The 23,495-nt window shown below is 45.5% G+C and overlaps 1 protein-coding gene across 1 annotated transcript in view; it reads left to right on the top strand.

Annotated features, from left to right (window-relative positions):
* The window catches only part of VSIG10L2 (V-set and immunoglobulin domain containing 10 like 2), a 33,962-nt gene extending 10,467 nt beyond the window's left edge, over positions 1-23,495 (top strand). Inside the window, exons 4-12 of the mRNA XM_053367285.1 lie at positions 551-826; positions 3,993-4,253; positions 6,504-6,764; positions 8,124-8,414; positions 11,129-11,434; positions 16,198-16,320; positions 17,658-17,682; positions 19,664-19,788; positions 22,816-23,495. Coding sequence (XP_053223260.1) covers positions 551-826; positions 3,993-4,253; positions 6,504-6,764; positions 8,124-8,414; positions 11,129-11,434; positions 16,198-16,320; positions 17,658-17,682; positions 19,664-19,788; positions 22,816-22,958 — 1,811 coding nt within the window. The 3' untranslated portion in view covers positions 22,959-23,495. The remainder of the gene's footprint in view (positions 1-550; positions 827-3,992; positions 4,254-6,503; positions 6,765-8,123; positions 8,415-11,128; positions 11,435-16,197; positions 16,321-17,657; positions 17,683-19,663; positions 19,789-22,815) is intronic.

Here is a 23,495-nt window from a genome sequence, read left to right as displayed (position 1 = left end):
TTCCCCTCCTAAAAAGGAAGGGGAAATGTGTGTGCGCCTTATGGAGAGAATGCAGGCTGCGCAGCTATCGCTGAAGCCAGAAGAGAAAGAGGGATCAGTATGCGCTGATCCCTCTTGCTCTTCTGGTTTCAGCGATAGCCACGAAAAGCCTCTTGAGCACAGCTGGAGCGCTCCTGCCTCTTCGCTCAAGAGGCTTTGTGTTGCTTTCTTGTTTCTTGTTTTCCTCCTCTAAAAACTAGGTGCTTCTTATGGTCGGGTGCATCTTATAGAGTGAAAAAAATATGGTATTTATCTACTTGCACTTTGACGTCCTTTTGAACTGCTAGGTGGGCAGGAGCTGGGACCAAACAACAGGAGCTCACCCCGTCGTGGGGATTCGAACTGCTGACCTTCCGATCAGCAAGCCCTAGGCGCTGTGGTTTAGACCACAGCACCACCCGCGTCCCTGACTGTCATAATGATGGCTAAATATACTGGCTTCTAAAGTTGATCTCTAGCCCTTTCTCTGCAGCAGGTGCACCTCTAACTAACCTCATGGTCTCTTCCGTAGATGGGCCTGATGAACCAGTGATCAGTGTGGAGCCGTTTGCTGTAAACCAACATGGCTTCTCAGCCAATGAGCAAGAAGAGGTGATCCTGACATGCCTGGCATCGTCTAATCCACCCAGCCACTATATTTGGTTCTACAATAGCTCCCAAGTCTACTCTGGTCAGAAGTATGTGATCACCAGGATTTCAAGGACCCAAACAGGAATCTATACTTGCCTTGCTCAGAACATGCACCTGAATACACGTACCCAGACCGCCATTATCTTAACAGTCTACTGTAAGTAATCCCTTCTTGTCTGGTTTGGGCATGAGGCTCTGGCATGTGCTGCTTCTCCTTCCTTCCCTCTGTCTTCTGGTTTTTATTTACTTCTACCTTTCCAAATATTGCCATGGCTAAAGAGGAGACGGGGGGAGAGATTAATTGGCATGTAGAGCATCAGTAGGAAATGAAGGCCTTGGGTGCGTCTTCTAGAGATGATTCCATCTTTTGATGAACCTAAACGATAGAGAAAGCAAAGCAGAATGTCACCTGTCACAGAACAAAGAACGCTGTCACTCACGACTTTCCCTTTTCTTTTTTTTTTTGAAAAACAAAACAATGGACAGCAGAAGGGTGCTGATGTCTTACTCTTTAGCTACAGCATCTTAACTGGGTTCTCCTGCATATGAGCCAAGACAAACTTAATTTTGTTCTTTCTGGTCAGACGCTTCTAATTTGGCTTTTTTTGTTGTTGTTGCAAAAAAGGAATGAAAGAGAGCAAAGATTTATTTCCATCTGCATTTATTTGGAAGGAACTACTGTGGAGCGAATGGGGTTGACATTTTATTAGGACTAAAAAGGGAGGGTTGCTTTGTTTGATGTTTTTGTTATTATCTATGTAGCTAACAGCAGCAGTAAGTAGCCAAGGAGACTTTTTCAAGTGGGCTGGAAGGGGTTCTTCATTGTTGTTTAATGTCTGATGCAACATTGGAAGAGGTGCTCGTTTACTCTGCAACCAGTGCACTCTCACTGCTGGTTTGGGAAGCCGTGTGCACACAACATTAAGCACAATCCACATCAAACTGGTATCTATCTATCCTGTTGTTTTTTAAAAGTGAAACACAGCATTTTGATGCATTTCCCACAAACCAGCTTCAATCCAAAATAAGAAATAGAACGAGACAGCTGTGTTTTAAGCCAGTACAGTTATACCTCGCAAGTCAAACGCCTTGTGAGTCGAACGTTTTGGCTCCTGAACGCCGCAAACCCAGAAGTGATTGTTCCAGTTTGCAAACATTCTTTGGAACCCAAACGGCTGATGCAGCTTCTGCAACTTCTGATTGGCTGCAGGAAGTTCCTGCAGCCAATTGGAAGCCACGCCTTGGTTTCTGAATGTTTTGGAAGTCGAATGGACTTCTGGAACAGATTCCGTTCAACTTCCGAGGTACGACTGTAATTTGGACATGGCCTTAGAATCCACCTAGGAATTCTTAAACCTTGCCCTTAAACCAGAGACCAAATTTCATGATCTTCCATCCCCAGTAAGTTATTGTGGTGCCTCTTTACATGTGTAGCAGCAGCATTTTACTAATGTCCTGTACTGTACCACCTAGAACTGTAGGTTGGGGCTGGGGATTTCTCCCTCTCTCTTTTCACACAGAAAACAACCCTGTCTGAGTTCATGGCTGGCCTACAGGCAATATGTTGTTTTCATGTGGGAACCAGACAGGAGATTCCCCACCTGCATCCTCAGATGATGGGCAGTTTATGAAAGAGTCATGCAGTTCTGCTGCACAGGTGCATTGGCTTTTAATAAGTACATTGGCAGCCATCTTGGCATCAGCACTTATTTGCTCTAAGCTTGTGGACATTATTTTTTAAACACACACACACACACACACACACAGAGAGAGAGAGAGAGAGAGAGAGAGAGAGAGAGAGAGAGAGAAGAGTGAAAGAAATGAAGCCGCAACAAGTGCATCCTGCAACAAAACATTGCAGCGTAATGTGCTTCTGTTCAATCCGTGCCATCTCCAGGATTCTTTCTTCCACCCTACCCCACTATGGGTTTCCAACTCTATCTTGCCACAGTCAGAAGCCATCTGCACAATAATACATTTAAAGCGGTGCCATACCACTTTTTTATATTAATTTTTAGTTGGTTTTTCCAATTAATGTTTACATTCAAACTCACATCTAAATCAAAACAAATACAAGATTCATTCGAATCTATAGACTTCCCTCCACCCTTCCATGGGTTCCACATTTATCCTTTTCTACTGCATTTTTTAAGTCATCCAGTTGATTAATTATCCATTACAGTGGTACCTCTGGTTGTGAACGGGATCTGTTCCGGAGGCCCGTTTGCAACCTGAAAAGAACTCAACCCGCGCCTGTGCATCTGCGCACATGTGGGTTGTGATTTGCCACTTCTGTGCATGCGCGTGACGTCATTTTGCGTGTCTACACATGTGCGAGCGGCAAAACCCGGAAGTAACCCATTCTGGTACTTCCAGGTCGCCGTGGGACGCAACCTGAAAACACTCAACCTGAAGGAAATGTAACATGAGTTATGACTGTATGTCCAAAGTCAAGTGTTATTTAAGTCCTGTTAAAGAGTTCAGTTGTTTACACAGTGTTCTTCCAAGTACAATATAAATTTCCCTCATTCTTTATTAAAAATTTGCTCTTCCTGATTTCTGATTTCCGTGGTCATTTTTGCCATCTCAGCGTAGTCCATCCATTTAGCCTGCCATTCTTCTTTGGTAGGGACCAGAGCATCATACCGCCTTAAACAGCCGTGACTTGCCACCAAGATTCCTGGGGACTGTGGTTTGTTAAGAGTGCTGAGAGCTGCTAGGAGACCCCTATTCTCCTCACAGAGCTACAATTGTCAGTGTGGTATAACAACCAATCCCTCTTCCCAAGGAGCTCTAGGAACTGTAATGCCACAAGCCCAGCCACTGTGGGTGAAGCCTGTGGAGATGTCAAAGGGAATCACCTTCACAGGTACATTTGAGATGCCAAAGGGAATCGCCTACAATATGCATTTGACACACTCCAACATTCTGCTGATCCAAATGGAGACGCTTGTTTGCTTTTTGGTCCCAAGCTCTCTGACTTGCACAAGAGTGTGAGACCAAAAATAGAGCGTCTTTTGGTCCCGTGCTCTGGCGTGAACCAGCTGACTTGTGCCAGAGTGCCAAACCAAAGAACAGGACATTCCAGGATCCCACCAGAAGCCAGGATGGCTTCTGTAATTCAGGGATGTCCCGCTTATATTGGGACGGTTGAGCAGGATGGCTGTAAGTTGAACGACTGTGTGTATCCATGTTGCAAGAGCCATAGATAGGAATGCCAGTTCTCGCCTCTCGCCACCCATTGGGCCCCAGGCAACAGGGATGTGCTGGGTGCCAGGAACTCCTCGTTGCTGTTGATACCATGTTTGCCCCCCTACGCACAGATCTGCCCAAGGGGAAGCCCAGCTGCACTCCGCTGCCAGCCACCAATTTCCAAGACCTTGCCCTGCGCTGTTCGTGGCAGGGAGGGTTCCCCCCGGTGCGGCTGCGGTGGGTGAAATCCCGGTGGGGAGGAAACAGCACAGCAACCTACTCCAATGCCACCCAAATCCATCACGGCAAAGACGTTCGCAACGGGACCTCCTACACTTGCCTGGCTTCTCACCCAGCGCTCAGAGACGAGACCATCTGCAGAACCACTGTGTGTGAGTAGTGACCCTCCTTCTCCTCCCAGTGAAACATTGTCCATTAATAAAAATTATAATTATTTTAATATTTAATATTATAGTATTTTAATATTTTGTTGGAAGCCGCCCAGAGTGGCTATGGAAGCCCAGCCAGAATACCCCCATACTATAATGCATCAAACATTAAAAGCTTCCCTAAACAGGGCTGCCTTCAGTTGTCTTTTAAAAGTAAAATACCGTATTTTTCGCTCTATAACACGCACCCGACCATAACACACACGTAGTTTTTAGAGGAGGAAAATCCGTAGGCATGCCACCCGTAGGCATTTCCTCCATAACACACACAGACATTTCCCCTTACTTTCTAGGAGGAAAAAAGTGAGTGTTATGGTGCAAAAAATACAGCAGTTGCTTATTGCCTTGACATCTGCTGGGAGGGCATTCCACAGGGCAGGCGCCACTACCAAGAAGGCCCTCTGCCTAGTTCCCTGTAACTTGGCTTCTCGCAGTGAGGGAACTGCCAGAAGGCCCTTGGCACTGGAGCTCAGTGTCTGGGTAGAACGATGGGGTGGAAACGCTCCTTCAGATATACTGGACTGAGGCCGGCAGCTAGACTGGTGACTGGGAGTGGCTGCCAAGACCACATAACACCAGTCTTGAAAGACCTACATTGGCTCCCAGTACGTTTCCGAGCACAATTCAAAGTGTTGGTGCTGACCTTTAAAACCCTATGATTATGATTATACCCCGCCCATCTGGCTGGGTTTCCCCAGTCACTCTGGGCAGCTTACAGCATATGTAAAAACATAATAAAAACATCAAGCATTAAAAACCTCCTGATAAAGGGCTGCCTTCAGATGTCTTCTAAAAGTTGTGTAATCTGGATGTTGAGGCTCATACGCAGCCTCACCTTGCACTGAAGTGCTGTGATTGGATCATGGGGAGATATCAGTTTGTATAGAGAGCTCTCTACGTGCAGCGCGATTGGTGCTTAAACTTCCCCATGCCATTTTGGTCTGGGTTAACAACAAATCATGCTGGGGAATGAGGGAGCCCCATCCTAATTTAAGGGCCCTTAGTACATGAGGCTCTCTGGCTTTGGTTTTTGTTCTTAAGTCCCCAGCTCTCATTGTTCCAGTGAAAAACTTGGGAACATGTGGCATGTAATTTACACCAGGCATTTAAAGCACATTTGAAACACGTTTCCGAGGACAATTCAAAGTGTTGGTGCTGACCTTTAAAGCCCTAAATGGCCTGGGCCCAGTATACCTGGAGGAGCATCTCCACCCTCATTGTCCAGCCTGGACACTGAGGTCCAGCTCTGAGGGCCTTCTGGCAGTTCCCTCACTGGGAGAAGTGGGTTTACAGGGAACCAAGCAGAGGGCCTTCTTGGTAGTGGCACCCACCCTGTGGAATGCCATCCCATCAGATGCCAAGGAAATAAACAACTATCTGATGCTGTGGGTTAAACCACAAAGCCTAGGGCTTGCTGATCAAAAAGTTGGCGGTTCGAATCCGCGCGATGGGCTGAGCTCCCGTTGCTCGGGCCCTGCTCCTGCCAACCTAGCAGTTCAAAAGCACATCAAAGTGCAAGTAGATAAATAGGTACCGCTCCAGCAGAAAGGTAAACGGTGTTTCCGTGTGTTGCTATGGTTCACCAGAAGTGGCTTAGTCATGCTGGCCACATGACCCGGAAGCTGTACGCCGGCTCCCTTGACCAGTAAAGCGAGATGAGTGCCACAACCCCAGAGTCATCCGCGACTGGACCCAACGGTCAGGGGTCCCTTTACCTTTTAACAATGAGTTTACTTATTATATTTAAAAAAATGCATCAATCAACCTAACCAGTTTGTGGAAAGATGGGTATTTTTGTAATATTTAGAATAACAAATTTAATGAGTGTTCAAACTTACGACACTTCCAACCTTTCAAATAATGCTATTAGTATTCGTATACAGATGTATTTATTTATTGAATATGATCCTTTAGAATCCCTGATTTTGCTGTTTAAAAGGTTTAATTTCAATAAATATTTTTTTTAATATATATATACACACATCTTTGCACGCATCACAAGAGCTGTGGAAGTGCATCGTTTGATCATTAACTGTGTTCCGATCAGTGCATTAAGTCTGTGCATACTGCAACTTAGGTCAGTTTGCCTTGAAACGGGAGGATTGGACAGAATTCTCCCTCCCAAAGGCCGTGAGTCTTGGTGAGTTGTTAAGGCTAGAAATCTGCCTCTCAATTGTCCTGTTTGTGCCATAGGGGTCCCTGGTGGGAACCTGACCTGCAGCGCCGTAGCAACGAAGCAGAACGAATTCCTCATGCTGACCTGTGACTGGGCAGGCGGAGAACCCCGGGTGACTCTGTGGTGGAGAGACTGGAAGGACCACGTGCTCGGAGGACTGAAACAATCCCACAACATCTTCGTCATGAAATCAAACGCCACCCTGGGGGGCAAGGAATTCACCTGCGTGGCAGCCCACCCACTTCTCACAAGAGCTACTGAGTGCCGGGTCCATTTGGGTAAGCAGATGAGAACAGTACCTTTGGGATGGGGCCATAGCTCAGGGGCATAGTACACGTGAAACTTGAAAAACTAGAATATAGTGGAAAAGTTCATTTATTTCAGTAATTAAACTTAAAAGGTGAAACTAATATATGGGATAGACTCATGACATGCAAAGCGAGATATGTAAAGCCTTTATTTGTTATAATTGTGATGATCATGGCATACAGCTGATGAAAACCCCAAATTGTTAATCTCAGAAAATTAGAATATTAAATGAAATCAGCAAAACAAGGATTGCAAATGGAGCAATATTGGACCTCTGAGAAGTAGAAGCATGCACATGTACTCAGTACTTGGTTTGGGCCCCTTTTGCATCAATTACTGCCTCAATGCAGCGTGGCATGGATGCTATCAGCCTGTGGCACTGCTGAGGTGTTATGGAAGACCAGGAAGCTTCAATAGCAGCCATCAGCTCTTCTGCATTGCTCGGTCTCATGTCTCTCATCTTGGCAATGCCCCATAGATTCTCTATGGGGTTCAGGTCAGGCAAGTTTGCCAGCCAATCAAGCACAGTAATCCCATAATTTGGGGTTTTCATCAGCTGTACGCCATGAACAGGAGAGAAATTATGTCCACCAGTGTGACTGTGAACATTGCAAGTGACAGTGCTTGGGGACTGCCTCAGGTATACTTCCTGGTGTGACTGCGCCTGCTAGAATGGGCCCTTATTTTTGGACTCTCTTCCATTGAGCAACAGGCAGAAAATCAACAAATTAACCAGGAGACTCAGAGACCAGGATGAGAAGAAGTTTAAGTAAGACTGGGGGAAATTTACAACCTATTTAAGAGAACACTGTAAACAATTAAAAACTTTGGCAGGATTAGAGTAATACTTGTGATATAAAAAATACAAAGGAAAAGGTTACTAGCACTACTAACAAATTAGGAAAAAATGGACAAGCTGAATGAAAAAAGAATTGATAATGAAAACTGGAGAAGGGTGGTGAGAAGTCAAAGGATTTGGAGAATCCTATATGTGAATCCTATATGCTATGTTTTAATTGAAACTTGTTGTGTAAAACTCAATAAAAAATATTTATATAAAAAAAGAAAATCAACAAGTGCAGTTCATTCTGCTGCAGCATTGATAAACATGCTATGGCCTTCCAGATGTTTCTAGACTACAGCTCCAATCATCCCTGACTACTGGCCAACAGATGGAAAGTCACTGGTTCCTCAGCACCTTCAAGATGGCAAAAGCTTTCCCTTTCAAATTCCTGCCTGGCACACAATTGTTAAAAGGGGGGCGAAGAGGCACCTTTATTGCCAACTTTTCTCAGGCTCTTCCTTCCTTCTTTTCTTCTTCTTCATAGAACCTCCTAAGCTTGTGGTAGACAGATCCAAAGTGTCGCTGTTTGAAGGCAATGAGGTTGAGCTGGCCTGTTTGCTCGAAGGCGCCTACCTGGGATCAGAAGTCTTTTGGTACAACAACAAGAATCAGGTCGTCAGAACGGATGCGAGGAAATACCGGCTACAGCAGGAGAACGCCTGGCTTAACTTGACCCTCCGGGACACAGAGTGGATGAAAGACAGCGGTACCTATCGCTGCGCTGCCATGAATGCTGTGGGCAACACCTCTGCCAGCATCAACCTGCTGGTTAAAAGTAAGCAGATGCGGGAAGGTAAAGTGAAAATGCTAAGGTTGCATTTAGCCTGCAGTCCAAACCCAAGATCTGCTGGGATGTGTGGAGTTTGGAATACGTTGATCTGCGGCTGAGCCAGTTGAGCCTGGACTCAGCCAGGGTTGCACCAGTTGAAGTCACTCATCCCAGCACAGATGTGTTGACATAAATCATCCATCCTGGCTCAGCCAGGGCTCAGCTGGGGTAAGTTCTGAAAAAGGGGTGTTCCAGGGGAGCGTCAGAGGTAGGGTGGGGCTGGGGGAGACTTGCCCCTATTCCAAACTCCATTCTTTCTTTCTAAAAAAATCATTTTTATTGATTTTCCAATAAAAACAGCCAATCAGCATATCCGAATCATAATCCAATTAAAAATAAAAAACTAAAATTTAAAAATGACCAATTATAGTCCAAATTGTAATTATTAATTTTTCTGGCCTCCCCAAAGTCTGGACCTCTGAAGCATATCTCCAAATCTTCTATTCCAAACTCCATTCACATGCCACATGACTGAGTAACCCAGAATTGATGCTGGGAAAAAGTGTGGTGTAAGTTTAACTCTGTTTTAAAAGCTTGGTTCCCTCTGCCAGGCTTTAGCCAGCTTGAAATAGGGGTAAATTTCACGGCCATAATTTCTCCCACTGTAAATTACGCTGGCTTCCTATAGTTTGGATTGCTCTGCTTGATGCTCTAAAGCTGGATACTGTAGATTCAATGCATGGAGATGGGGGGATGAGATCGCATTGTGAGTCCCACAACACATTGACTGCTCTTGATTGTGTTGATGTAACAGCACAGCAAATAACTCATTTGTAGACAATGTGTTTATCGATGGCTATATGCAACCTCCAGATCCAGGGGACAGCATTGCGTCTCTGAGTGATAGTTTCTGTAGAGCAACAGCAGGAGCTGGGGGCGGCTATTGATGTTGTGTCCTGTTTGTAAACTTCCTATCATAAACTCCTTGGTGAAAAGGCAGGATGTATCTGCTGTGCATTTTGGAAAGCTATGTATCTGGTGGGACGTGGGTGGCGCTATGGTCTAAACCACTGAGCCTAGGGCTTGCCAATTAGAAGGTTGGTGGTTTGAATCCCCGCGACAGGGTCAGCTCCCATTGCTCGGTCCCTGCCAACCTAGCAGCCCGAAAGCACGTCAAAGTGCAAGTAGATAAACAGGTACCGCTCCAGGGGGAAGGTAAACGGCGTTTCCATGTGCTGCTCTGGTTTCACCAGAACCTGCTCTGGTTTCACCAGAAGCAGCTTAGTCATGCTGGCCACATGACCCGGAAAAACTGTCTGCGGACAAACGTTGATTCCCTTGGCCAGTAAAGCTAGATGAGCGCCGCAACCCCAGAGTTGTTCACGACTGGACTTAACTGTCAGGGGTCCTTTACCTTTATCTTTTATGTACCTGGTAAGCAAATTTGGCATTATAGTTTTTGAGATCAAGGAGCAGGTTTTTGTCTCTGTTTAGATACAGCTGGACACCATTTTGAATCAAGATGGTGGACTGAAACGTTCCAAACTGCATACATTTGGACACCTCTTAAGATATAGTAACCAAATTTTCCATGATCAAGGACCAGGTTTTCTTTCTTTTTTTAAAATAATTTTTAATAAGTTTTTAATTACAAGAATCCAAAATGAGCCTCATTATATCCATTTCAAATCACAATACCAAATCAAATATCAATTACGTAATCAATTATCTAGTGGTATAATTTTGGTGGTTCCCCACATGCTAGAATTACAGATTTCTTTTGATTCTGCTTCCAAAGTCTAATTTAATCCAGTTACATTCCAATCAAAATAATAATCCATATTCAGCAGCTGCAATATTTAGAACTTCTATTCGTGTTAACACATTCAATAATCTATTAATCTACAAGTGAAGATCTGTATCCTTTTTACTGCGTGTAGTAATTATTTGTCCATATTATTTCTTATCTTTGCCAAATGTTGTGCTCTCAAGGAGCAGGTTTTCATCTGTGTTGGGGTACAGTTACCGTATTTTTCGCTCCATAAGACTCACCTAGTTTTTAGAGGAGGAAAACAAGAAAAAAAATATTCTGAACGAAAGAGTGGATGTATCATTTTTGTGGTTCATGCTGTGGCCACAGACATGTGATTTGATAGTGAATTTGGGGTGACCCAATGCAAACATCCTGAGGATCCATGTGGATCCGTGCTTTGTAACCACATTTTTGCACCTTTGCAGCCCCAGGAAACAGTGGGTGTGTGATTTTTTGGGTGCCATGGACATGCTATGTAATCTGATTGTGAATTTGGGGTGACCCAATGCAAAAATCCTGAGGATCCATGTGCTTTTACCTCCCCCCTCCCAGGCAGCCTCCTTTATCTCTGCGTCCCTTATCTCCCTCCCCGATCAGTTGCTTCCTTTCAACACCCACTTCCCTCTTTCAAAAAAAAAAAAAAGCATGATCTGCTTTTTGCCCCTGGGCAATTCGGCTCCAGGGACCACGCATTCACTCCATAAGATGCACAGACATTTCCCCTTACTTTTTAGGAAGAAAAAAGTGCATCTTATGGGGCGAAAAATACGGTAAATACCATTTTGAATCAATATGGTGAACTGAACCTTTCCAAAGTGCACTGAATTTTTGGATTTTCCAAGCAATGGCAGGTATGAGGTTTGCCAAGACTGACTGACTGACTGAATACCCTTTTCCTCCTTTGCAGAGTACCCCTCCCCGCCCAATGTGACAATCAGCAAGCTGATGTACACTCGCCACCGCACAGAGGTGGAACTGGAGTGGCAGACCCAGGGCTCGGGGAATTTGACCGGCTTTGTGGTCCAGATGAGGGAAGCAAAGAAGGCTCCCAAAAACCAGCTGGCCAGCAGCTGGGAAACAGTGGTCAGTGATATTGACCCCGACACCCGTGACCAGAAGCTGGGTGGGTTGGATCCTGCAATTGTGTATGCCTTCCGCATCTTGGCTGTCAACCACCGGACGACTGGGCACCCCTCTGAAGTAAAGACACCAGGTGACGTGGGTAGCTAGGGTGACAGCATTCCTCTGCAGGCTGTGACAGAAGTCAGCTTGGGAGCTGTGATGACCCCCTTCCTAAGGGCCACATGGTAGATTCATGTGAGCTGGGGGAAGAGCTGGGCATCTGGATGTGGGGGGCAAGCTTAGCCCTTTCTCCCAAGAAGCAATCAATCCTTTTCGGATATGTAAGAAATAATATGACCGGTTGGTGGTTTGTTTGTTTTAATGGGACTGATGCAATAAATAAACACATCTGTTTATTAGATTCGAAGGCTGTTGGGTTTCAGCTCTTATCTGGGAAGACCCAGATGCTACACCTGCTAGGGATATACTCAGACTTTGATTTGCACAGTCTGCTATATCCATATAGTCTTCTGAGTGATTCAGAATTTAGTTTAATATTTAATATTGACAATTCGTAGACTGCTCAGTCACCATTGATCTCCAAGTGATGTAGTTGCAGTTACTTCTCACACTGATATGAACAGATTAGGAAGAGGCTTTCCATCCATGCCTTTAAAAACCCAAATGCCATTCCATTTGGTGCAAAGTTCTAAAAGTTGGTTAAAGGGACTCTGCAGAAAATATATCTTTCTCTAGAACAGGGGTGGGGAAATGGAGACCCTCCAGAGGTTGTTGGAGTAGCATGGACAATGGTCAGACATTACAAGAACACAAGAAGATCCTGCTGAATCAAGCCAATGGCCCATCTAGTACAGCATTCTGGTCTCATAGTAGCACTGATGCTTGTGGAAAACCTGCAAGTAGGATTTAAGCACAAGAGCACTCTTCCTTCCTGTGGTCTTCAGCAACTGGTTTTCAGAAGCATTACTGCCTTCAACTATGGAGCCAGAGTACAGTCATTGTGGCTAGTAGCCTTTGATAGCTCTCTCCTCCATGAATTTTCCCTCCATCCTCTTTTAGAGTCAGACAACATCAGGAAAGCCACAGGTTCCCCACCCCTGCTCTAGACTGAAGGAACTTCCCTCCATCTTTTCAGAGCTTGGCTGTGCAACAGTGTGAATTGGCTGGTCCTTGTGTCAGTCGTGAGCCATTTCCTCATCCCTAACAGAGCAGATTTCAAGATGTAAATAGGGAGTGTGTGTTGGGAGAGAGCATTAAAAAAATCCTGAACAAACATTAAAAGTGGATAATTTTTTCGAGTGTTTGGGGGTGGGGAATCAAATGCCCCCTTCTCAAACTGTGGGAAGCGTTTCAAAGCTGGAGGTGGTACGTGTGCCAGTTGAGGGCTGCAAAATCTGAATCCACTTCGCTTGGAAGATAAGTGTGTATGCAGTTTACACGAAACCCTGTGGCAGTTTATCTAATAATTCATTCTCTGCATCTGTCTGGTGGAGATGGTGGGTTAAATCACAAATGCAACAAGATGGAGCAGAACAGCCACAGGGAGAGGATGGCAGTGGGGAAATCTCATTGTGGGGAGAGTAGATGTGTTGCAGAAGCTGCCCTGTGAGTTGAGACCCCATAGCTCTGAGGCAGAGAAGGTGCTTTGCATGCAGAATGTCCCAGGTGGTAGGATCAGGTAGTAGCAGATGATAAGGAGGACCTACCTGAGGCACCCTGAAGAGTTGTTGCCAGTCATAGCAGACACAATCCAGGGTTAGCTGGGAGCCAAAGCCAGGTTGGATGAGAAACAGGATAGAGGGGGAAGTGCTTCTTGAGTCTGGAATGTGATTGCAGTGACCAGAAAGAACCTGCTTCTTGCCATTGCTTCTCCCAGTGCCTTTGCTTTTGCTCCCTCTCTGTGTGTGTTCAATTGTGCTGCTGTTGCTGATCTTCTTTTTCATGGGGGAGCGGCTCAGCTTCCTCTGCTTTTCCTGTCTTGCTGCACTGCATGAGGCTGGATTTAGATTTGCAAACCAAATGGTGCAGGCTGCTGCATGCCACAGGGATCAGGCGGGGCAAATTATATCTGATGGGTGAGTTGGGTTTGTTTTGTTTTTTTGGGATGGTTTTCTTCTTCTTTTTGGATGGAGTTGTCATTCCTGTGCCCCATCATCTCTCCTTAATTGCATGGTTTGGTTAATCCTTCCTGCCATGGATTATTTTCCTTCGTCTTCTTCTTCTGGGAAGTGTTCTCCGCCCTCCTATCTAAGACATGCCCACCAGGCTCATTGGAAAGGAATTGCTTCTCCGCTTGCCGGCTTGGGGTTCCTTCAATATAAACCCCTGCCTGACGTTTGAGTGGGTTTGACAGAGCTGGGCTTTCGCTGCAAGATCTCCCAAACTATGAAAAATGAGATCTCTTGACAAAGGAGGAAAGGCCCAGGTTATTTGATCAGAGATGGAAGATCAAGATTGCATCCAATGGATCAGCCCTCAGCCTCTCTGAATTCAGCCAAAAGTTCTGGATTAACAGGCTCTGTAATGTCCATAACATATACAGTGAGAGCACATTTAAAGCACATTACGGCGGGGTGAGCTCCTGTTGCTCGGTCCCAGCTCCTGCCAACCTAGCAGTTCGAAAGCACGTCAAAGTGCAAGTAGACAAATAAGTACCGCTCCGGTGGGAAGGTAAACGACGTTTTCGTGTGCTGCTCTGGTTCGCCAGAAGCGGTTTAGTCATTCTGGCCACATGACCCGGAAGCTGTACGCCGGCTCCCTTGGCTAATAAAGCAAGATAAGCGCCGCAACCCGAGTCGGCCACAACTGGACCTAATGGTCCCTTTACCTTTTACTTCCTTTAAAGAGTCATGGGGACTGTAGTTTACCCCCCACAAAGCTACACTTCCCAGCACCCATAACAAATTGCAGTTCCCAGGATTCTTTGGGAGAATTCACATGCTTTAAATGTATGGGGCGGATGTGACTTGTCACTGGGAACCTTTTGCAGAATTCTCTGTTGCACAAAGAGATTGTGTGTCGCTCTTCTCCAACACTTGTTGCCCTCCAAGTGTTGGGACTCCCGTCAGTCCCATCCACTACGGCCAATGGCCAGGAACGATCAGGACTGTAGTCTAATAACATCTGAGGGGCACCAGGTTGGGAAAGCCTGATCTGAGCACTTAAAGCAAAGGTGTCATTTTAGATGTTCAGCTGATCAAACAGAGGCTGGTGGCAGAGCCCATTTGCCCATCCATTATATGTATTCCTTGCACATCCCATATTTCATAATAGGGTTTGTGATTGCATGATGCCGTAGAGGGAGGATACAGTTTGCTGTACCATATGGCAGACACACACACTGTAAAATTATGTCAGCCTCACACCAGTTTGCTAACTGCCAGTGGCTTCTCAGCATTCTCATGGGGTACTGCAGTTTGATCAGGTGCTCTGAGTTTCTTAGCTAGAAGCCTTTGGACCTCCCTTACGGAAAAACAGTTTATAGGATTCCCTGTTCTCTTTGTGGGGGAGGATCCTGGTTCAACTATTTCCAGGTCCTAAAGGTGGAACTATAGAACAGCATCTCATGGTCCCATTGCAGATTTTGACATGATCATCTGTTTATTGTAAAATCACCTTAGCTCATTTGCTCACGTTTGTTATGGCAGGTGGGCGAAAAGGGATACTTGATGGGTCTGTACTGGAGACAGTATATAGCTGGCCATCATAACTCCTAGAGAATTGAAGAAACAGCACTCATCTCTAGGATTGGGGTGCCCCAGAAGCTATATAAACTTATATAGTTTATGATGCACACAGCAATGTTTACAGGGCCTGTAAAAGGGCTTCTCTTTTGGGTTCCTTGTTGACCTGGGAGCCAAGTTCCACCTGCAGTCCAGTTGTTCTGCCTTCTGCCCAATATTCTCGGCACATCTTGGCTTAACTCTGCTGGTGCCAGGCGAAAACGGCTGCCTCTCCCCTCCATATGGGCAGCAGCTGTTGCAACAAGCCTGGGTGCAGGTCGGGGACAGCTTTAAGGAAGGTGCAAAACCAAAACGAAACACTCAAGAAAAACAAGCAAACTATTTTCTTGGGAAAATGGAGGAGATTGGAAACAGATGCGGCAGCCTGGAATGAGCAGGCTCCCTGGGAGGAGCCTGAGGAGAGTTTGTGTAAAGCCTCACTGAGGGCTTCCTTTAGCAGAGAAAGAATTCTCCAATAGCACAGTGCTGCCAAGGACCAACTGGCATGTTAATGTGGGCAATCTGCGATTGGCTTTTATGACTCCCCCCCCCCCAAAGTTTAAAATCAGCTTCAGGAAAGTAATGGGTGAATCGGATTGAGGCAGAGGTGCTCCTGATGGTATCAGGGTGGTTGTCAGTCACCCAGCTTTCGATACTGTTTGTGCCTGCAAAATTTCAGGGTAGGCAATACTGCTTCATTTCCAGCCCACACAGTTCCCGGGACTTCTGCTGAAATCTGGTAACTGTTCATACCACAAATGCTCCATTCTGCCCCACCCCACCCCCTGCTTTTGCTGTGCTATAGCGCAAGAGTGCCTCCCTAGACAGCAACAATGCTGTAATATTAGGGGAACATAATAGATCGACCAATGAAATGGAATGATGAGTGGATGCTCCTGTACGAATCCAGCAGCAATGCATTAGTCACATATTTAGCAGAATGCACCCACCAAAGGAAACATCAGTTTGCAGGGGCCCTATGGGAAAGCTGAAATTCAAAAGATGCTCAGAAAAGGCAATATTTAGAACCTCGTTTCCACAGACTGGTATGCCGGAAGCCCCTGTGGTGTGTGATGCTGAGATCTATTTTCTATAGCATGTTCTGGGGTCCTGATGATCCAGTCGTGGTATGACTCTGTGGCCTTCAACAGCAGCTTCCTCTCTCTTGCAGCCGACCCTCCTTTTAATGCTTACCCTGCAGTGATTGGTGCCGCAGTGGCAGGAATGATAGTGGCAACAGTTACATCCCTCTTGGTGTTCCAGTACATCATTCGGAACCGGGAGAATAATCCAAGTGAGTGTCTGACTGCCGGGCGATTGCCCTCCCTGCTGCTGCTAGCTCAAGGTCTCCCACAAGGACATTCCAAGATTGGGGTGTTATTCAAGACTTCTCTTTAAGGGCAAAGAGTTAAGGGCTTTGAGTCATAGGAGGAGGGACCACCCTGTGGCCCTGAGGCATCTCTATTTCACCCTCAGGATTCTTGGTAGACTCCCCCCTCTTCTCCAGGATACACCTCTTGGTGTAGGGATTATCTTGGTACACATTAGAATCATAGAGTTGGAAGGAACCCAACCCTCTGCAATGGACGGTCTCCCATCCAATCTGAAACCATGCCAGACCCTGCTTAGCTTTGCAAATGTGCTCACAGTTTTATTCCTGCACCACTCGGAGGGCATATGCTCAGCCTCTCCCCTCGCCCCCATTTCTTTATGATGCGCTTACATTTTATCTGTTTTGTGCCAGTAAGCTGCACTGAAATTGTTGGAAGCTGCTGCTGGTCAGTGTTGACAAGACAAGAGATAGACGGCCTGACTCTGTGCAAGGCAGTTTCCTAAGTTCCTCTTCTTGCTGAGCAAGTGCAGCTGAAGTCTGATGTGGAGCGAAGCAGAGAGACAAAGAAGTCAAAATAGCACAGCCATCCAGGGGCACAATCAGTGGGGCCTTGTCTAGATAACATGGCGATGCATTGTGGTGTGTACTGAACTGAAACAGGGTGGAATAGATGAGGCAGAGAAAGAAAGAGAGGCAGAGAGAGAAAGGCAGAAAGAACTGCCAGTGGAATATCCACCATGATACCTACAGCCCCCAGGTTAGTGACCAGGGGGGCTCTCTTCCCATTTGGATGCAACAAAGGTATAATGCCAAAGTAGGTCAAGTGAAGTGTTTCCTATAGCCATGCAAAGTCATGAGTCCATCCTGCTTTTGCTCCAAGCAAGTGGCTCGTTGCTGCAGGACAGATTTATTTCTTGGACTGGAGAAACCTGGTGGCCCTCCAGATCTTGCTGGAGTCTGACTCCCATCAGCCTCTACCAGTGTAGCCAATAGTCCAGGATTAGTGCTCAGGCTTGTGCCCTGGGGAGGGCACTTCACTGCTGCTAATGCAGCCATTGGACTTCACCCCCAGAGGCACACTCCACTGGCTCTTGAGACAGATGCCAGCCAATGGCACTGTAGCCCAGCAACACCTGTTCTCCAACAGGTTCTCCACCCATGCTACAAACATATCTTGTGAGGGTGAGCCTCGTCTCTGAAGCTCCTTTTCCCTGGGTTTTGAGGATGGGGTTTAATTTTGCCACTGTTCCTGCAACATAGTTCTAAAGATGTGGTCTCTTTGCTTTATTATGTTACAGGGTTACACGACCTGCTCTTCAGAATGTAAGTGGTATCCTCTATTCTTTGCCTCTTATGTCCTCTGTCACTCATTGATTCCTGCTCTCATTTGCTCTTGTTGACTTATGCTAGGGATAGCCAATATGGTCCAGCCTTACAGATGTTGGACTATAACTCCCATCAATTCCTAATCATTGCCTATGCTGGCTGGGGCTGATGGGCGGGGAGAACAACATATGGAAAGCAACCTGTTGACTGCAAGTGGTCTGCATTCACAGCTCAAACAGCTAGACCGCATGGAACACTTTATGCCCAAATAAATGTGCTTCCCAAAATTTTCCTTTGCTAATTTTGATGTCAGAGCTTGGCAGAGTTGGGCTGTAGGTAGCTGCTGAGCAAGAAATGCAAGCCACGAATCATAAACCAGGAATCACAAGACAGGAATTGGAGACAGCGAGGTCTCTTGTGGCCCTATCAATGTTCCAGTCTGAACAAGAAGTCATAGAATTGGAAGGGACTGTGAGGGTTTTTGCATCTCTTCCTGCCGCAAACCAATGGCAAGCTAGAGGTGCTTCAGGAGCCCTTGCTGTAGGTATGGGGACCTGAAATTCTCCAGATGTTGTTGGACTCCAACACTCATCAGCTCCATGCAGCATAGCCAATGGTCAAGGCTGATGGGAATCAGAGTTCAACAAAATTTGGAGGACCTCTGGTCCTCCACCCCATCTTACTGCCCAGAATATACTGTGACTTGCCACCTAGATGGCTCAGCAGATGGGAGGAAGAATTTCATGGCTTTGCAGTGTGTGTATATGTCAGTGTAGCCTTTAAATATTTTGTCAATACTGAATATCTACTGCCATTTGATTTCAATGTTTCATATATGACCTTGATGCTTATTTTTAATATTTGGTTGTTGCTATTTTGTGTATAAATTTAACATTTATATATATATGATTTTATTTATAATTTTCGTTTATATGCATTACAACAATTACTCAACCATAATTTTAACATCTCCAACTTCGACTCCCTTCCCCTTCTTTTTGTGGTTCTTTACATTTATTTCCGTCCTTTCTCACATACTCCAAATTATCTTAACTTATTATTTTATTCATCTATTCTTATGTATCTCATATATATTTTTGAAGCTGCAGGTTTTTAGAATAATCCTGCCAATGTCTTGATCTGTTTACAGCTCATTTGTAAGTGCTCAATAAACCATTTCCATTCCTTTCTAAAAAGTTTGTTATCTTGATTTCTTATTCTTCCGGTAAGTTTTGCCCTTTCTGCATTAGTTTCTGTAACCATTCTTCTCTCGTTGTAACCTCTTATTCCTTCCATTTTTGGGCAAATAACAATTTTGCAGCTATGGTGCCAGGCTTAGCATTTGGCAGAAGATGCCAGTTGACAGAGACCTTACGACAAGAATGTTACTTGCCCCAAAATGGAAAGAAGCAGAAGTCCCAGCCAAAGAAGAATGGGTACAAAAACTTACGGAATATGCAGAAATGGTGAAACTTACTGGAAGAATAAGAAATCAGGATAACAAACTTTTTATAAAAGAATGGAAATGGTTTATTAAATATTTCCAGATAAATTGTAAACAGATAAGAACATTGGCAGGATTATTGCAATAACCTGCAGTTTCATAAGAGTACATATTTAAAGAATATATACTTTAAAGATATTAAAGATTTAAAGATATTAAATTTAAAGATATTAAAAATAAATTTAAGGAACGGCAGAAAGAGGGGGAAGGAAGTAAAGATCTGAAAAGGAGAGAGAGAGAGAGAGAGAGAGAGAGAGAGAGAGAGAGAGAGAGAACTTACGAGATTTTATATTGGACATTTGCCAGAGTAAAACACTCAAGGAAAGCCTAACCTCCACCCAAGCCTAAAGAACCAAAATTGTGAACACATGATAGTAGGAATAGTATGGATGTGAGAGAGCCAAAAGACTTGAGATGTTTCTAGCTGTGTCTTCACTTTTTCCTTCTATGTCTCTTGTGTACACACCCCTTTAGGGCTGGGGGAGAAGCCCGTGAGCACATCAGCACTCCAGAAGATGCTGAGACAGCAGCAGGGATGGAAGGAGGGACCAGTGAGCAGCTTGGAGAGCCTTCCACGGAAGCCGAGGAAACAGCAGCAGGTAAACCGATGGCAGACCTGCACCATCACTGGATTGATAAAGTTGACTTGCATCCAAACTAGGCTTCTATTTGTGGGAGCATCCCCTAAGTGGAGTTCCGCTCATGTGAAGCTCCCACCAGGGGAAGATCTAGTGTGGTTATCCCTTTTCTTGGAAAACCCATTGTGCCTCTGAAAATCTACTCTGGAGGACTGGCAACCACAGCAGGAACTGGTGACTCACATGTGTGGACAAAGGCACCACTGATCAATGAGCGCAGATTTTGCAAGTCCTTTGACATAGTGCAGCCAGCGGGCTGAGTTCATCCATTCAGACACTTGGTTTCTCTGGAAAGGAAACGGTTGGTTATTTATAAGTACATAAATGTCACTGCCATTCCCAGTTTTGAAGAGGCAAGCTCCCTTTTAAACTGAACAGCAGCTTGCCTCTTTGGGAGTGGCAGCAGCGTACAATTTTCCTAATTAGGCACATGAATCTGTTCTCTCTTTTTTGGAATTGAAGCCTGAATTTTTTATGTCGAGAGTTTGGTTTTCATTGAAAAATATAGGAAGTCTCAGCATCCTCCTGCCCTGCTTTTGTTCAGTCACATTCCATGATTCTGACCGTCGTGCTGAGTCACTGCATTCCCCAAAGCACACAAAAAGATCACACGTATACAAAGCAAACTCCTTGCACCCAACTTGCCATGGTTAGGGTCGTTTCTGTTTGCTTGCAAGCACAGAATCTGCATTTCATTGGGACAAAGTGCCGGACCTCGGAGTCAACAATCTGGGTCAACAATCCCTCCCTTGTTTTCCCCAAACACTCTCATCCTGCAAAAATAGGGGCTGATTCTCTGCCCCAGGTTCTTTTGCAAAGGGGGAGGGAAGGGATTTCTCTGAAGTCTTCAGAAGTGTGTACAGCTCACCTGACTGGGTCTTGTTAGGAAGTGAGCCCTGTGGGAAGAGTCTCGTGCTGCTTCCCAGAAGCCGCACTTCCTGGAATGCCTTGGGAGGGATGCAAGACGCAATGATGTGGCAACCCTGGTGAGAAATTACAGAGACAGGACAAGAGCCTCACACAACTGCAAATGATGTGGGGCTAAATGGAAAAGCCTTGGCAACCTCGAAAGGTTTAATTGAGGTAAGGGACAGGCCTCTCTTCAGAAAATCTCTCCCCATCTTACTTTTTGTAAGGTTTTCCTTTTGCCCCTATCCAATGAATGGTCCAAGGAAGGAAGGAACTTAGTAACAGATTCTAGCAAAAAATTACAGAGACCTGTATATGCAAATGTTTGTAGCACCAAAATGTACCTTTTCTCAATTTGGAGTTGTCAACATGCTGCTTTCAATCTAGGTTTATTCTAGATCAGGTATCCCCAAACTCAGCCCTCCAGCTGTTGTTTGACTACAATTCCCATCATCCCTGACCACTGGTCCTGTTAGATAGGGATGATGGGAGTTGTAGTCCCAAACAGCTGGAGGGCCGAGTTTGGGGCTGCCTCTTCTAGTTCTTGCTGTCCACAAGGGTGGGCATGGCTACTTGATACACATTTGACAAGCTTCCTTTGATTAGATTTCCCCTGCCTTTTCCTCACTGTGCACGAGGCAGGTGAATGAAGAAGGAAGTGGTTGCAATCTTGTTATATGCCCACTCACAATGCCATTACGAAGATGTGAATATATCCCCCAGTTGCCGGGACTTCCTCCATTTCTTTCCAAATGGACACATGGCAGGGTAATACAGAATCAAATAGCAATGAGTCCTTCTCTTCAGAAAGGGACCTATTTCTCAAGAAGCACTTTTCTGGGCAAAAAACAAACAAACAAAAAACATACAATAGGTCTAGATCGTGCAATAGGTCTACATTAAAAAACAACAACCCCCCCCCCAAGTATGCAGTTTCCATTGATTCTAGAATAGAACGTCGTGTGCACATAGGCAGAAACTATTGACTGCCTTATGTTTAAAAATATATATTTTATTTTTCATTTTTTAAAAACAACATTCTTATACATTTAAGACATTTTCAATTTCTATACATCTGGGACTGCTTAGATCCCTGAACTCCACACCCCCACGCCTGGTTTCCAGTTTTCCTTTTCATTCTATTACATATAATTACATTTATCTAATCCATTTTATTTCCTTTTTAACCTTAAATCATATTACATTATAAGTACGATAACAATCCTGATAACGTTTTTAAGTATCTACAGTGGTCTTTAAGATATTCTATCATTCTTTTCCTCACTCATGACTATTTTTTTTTAATCATCTTGTTGTCTGATCTTCACGGTCATCTTTGCCATTTCGGCATAATCCATCATCTTGGTTATCCATTCTTCTTTGGTTAGGACTTTCTCTTCCTTCCACTTCTGGACGAGCAGCATTCTTGCGGCTGTTGTTGCATATAGTCTTTTTAAGTCTTTTTGCATTTCGTCTCCTGTTGAATGCCTTTCCCCCATCACCCCCCAAGCAGTGGTGTAGCTAGCTGCTCAGGCACCCGGGGCGGCGCAAATGCCCTAAACCCGGGGCAGGGCAAGCCAGGACAGAGCATGCTGTGCAGAACCTCCACAGAGTCCACAAGCCCCACATTGCCATTTTGGGCAACGCGGAGCTTGCAGGGGCCAGTGCCACCATGTCACTCCCCAGGAGAGAGGTGTGGCTCAGGCGTGCTGCAGGCCAGGCCCCACGGTCACCCTCCTCAGTGATGACACCCACAGTAACCCGCACCCCCCTTCCTATGCCACCTCTCACAAGTACAGTGGTACCTCGGGTTAAGATCTTAATTTGTTCTGGAGGTCCGTTCTTAACCTGAAACTGTTCGTAACCTGAGGTACCACTTTAGCTAATGGCGCCTCCTGCTGCCGCTGCCACTGCCGCCACACAATTTCTGCTCTCATCCTAAAGCAAAGTTCTTAACCCGAGGTACTATTTCTGGGTTAGCAGAGTCTTTAACCTGAAGTATATGTAACCTGAAGCGTCTGTAACCCAAGGTACCACTGTCCCTTAAATACTTTGTGCATGTGTTTCTTCATTTTACAGAGGTTAGCCCCGGGGAGGGTACAGAAGTCCCAGAGGATTCGGCAGCGGCCCAGGAAGAAGCCCCAGCTCCAGCGCCTGTCCCAGATCCCACCGCTGATGACCCTCCAGTTAATGTGACAATCACAGTGACCACGACCCCGTGACCACCAGGAAATCTGACTCCCCGGTAGTCAAAATAGCTTGGGGAGAGCTATTCAGGTCAACAAGGGGAAGACACTGATGTGGGGAAGGATTGCAATGCTTGGGGGAAAGTGGAGGGAGATATCAAACCCCTCCTTGAATCAGGCAAGATTTTTCTCGTCGCAGACCCTGAAGCTTCTTCCTCTTTGAAGGCAGAAGGCCACATCTAATCACTAGCCACAGAATCAAAAGGCTCCTTGCAGCAAAGAAGGGGTAGCCTGTGAAAAATCTGGAGGATGCCTTCCTTAGAGAAAGAGATGTGCTTCTTTCCTTCCTCTTTGTAGAAGCTGGCTGGGCAGTTCCTGGTCTAGGAATGACGACAGGGAAGCCTCAGAGGTGCCACTTTAGTTTGCATGTGGTTACTGAAGATTCAGAGACCTCATCTGGGAGACCTGGGACAAAATCCTGTTATGCAACAGATGCTGGCTTCTTTGTACATTAGTGGGCGTGCAGAAAACCACTGCTAATGATTGGTCACCACTGTTAAACAGTCTGATGCA

This window comes from Podarcis raffonei, chromosome 15 (assembly GCF_027172205.1).
Source record: "Podarcis raffonei isolate rPodRaf1 chromosome 15, rPodRaf1.pri, whole genome shotgun sequence".
NCBI classification, from domain to species: Eukaryota; Metazoa; Chordata; class Lepidosauria; order Squamata; family Lacertidae; genus Podarcis; species Podarcis raffonei.
The sequence above is the reverse complement of the archived record's forward strand: the minus strand, read 5'-3'. Positions and strand labels throughout refer to the sequence as shown.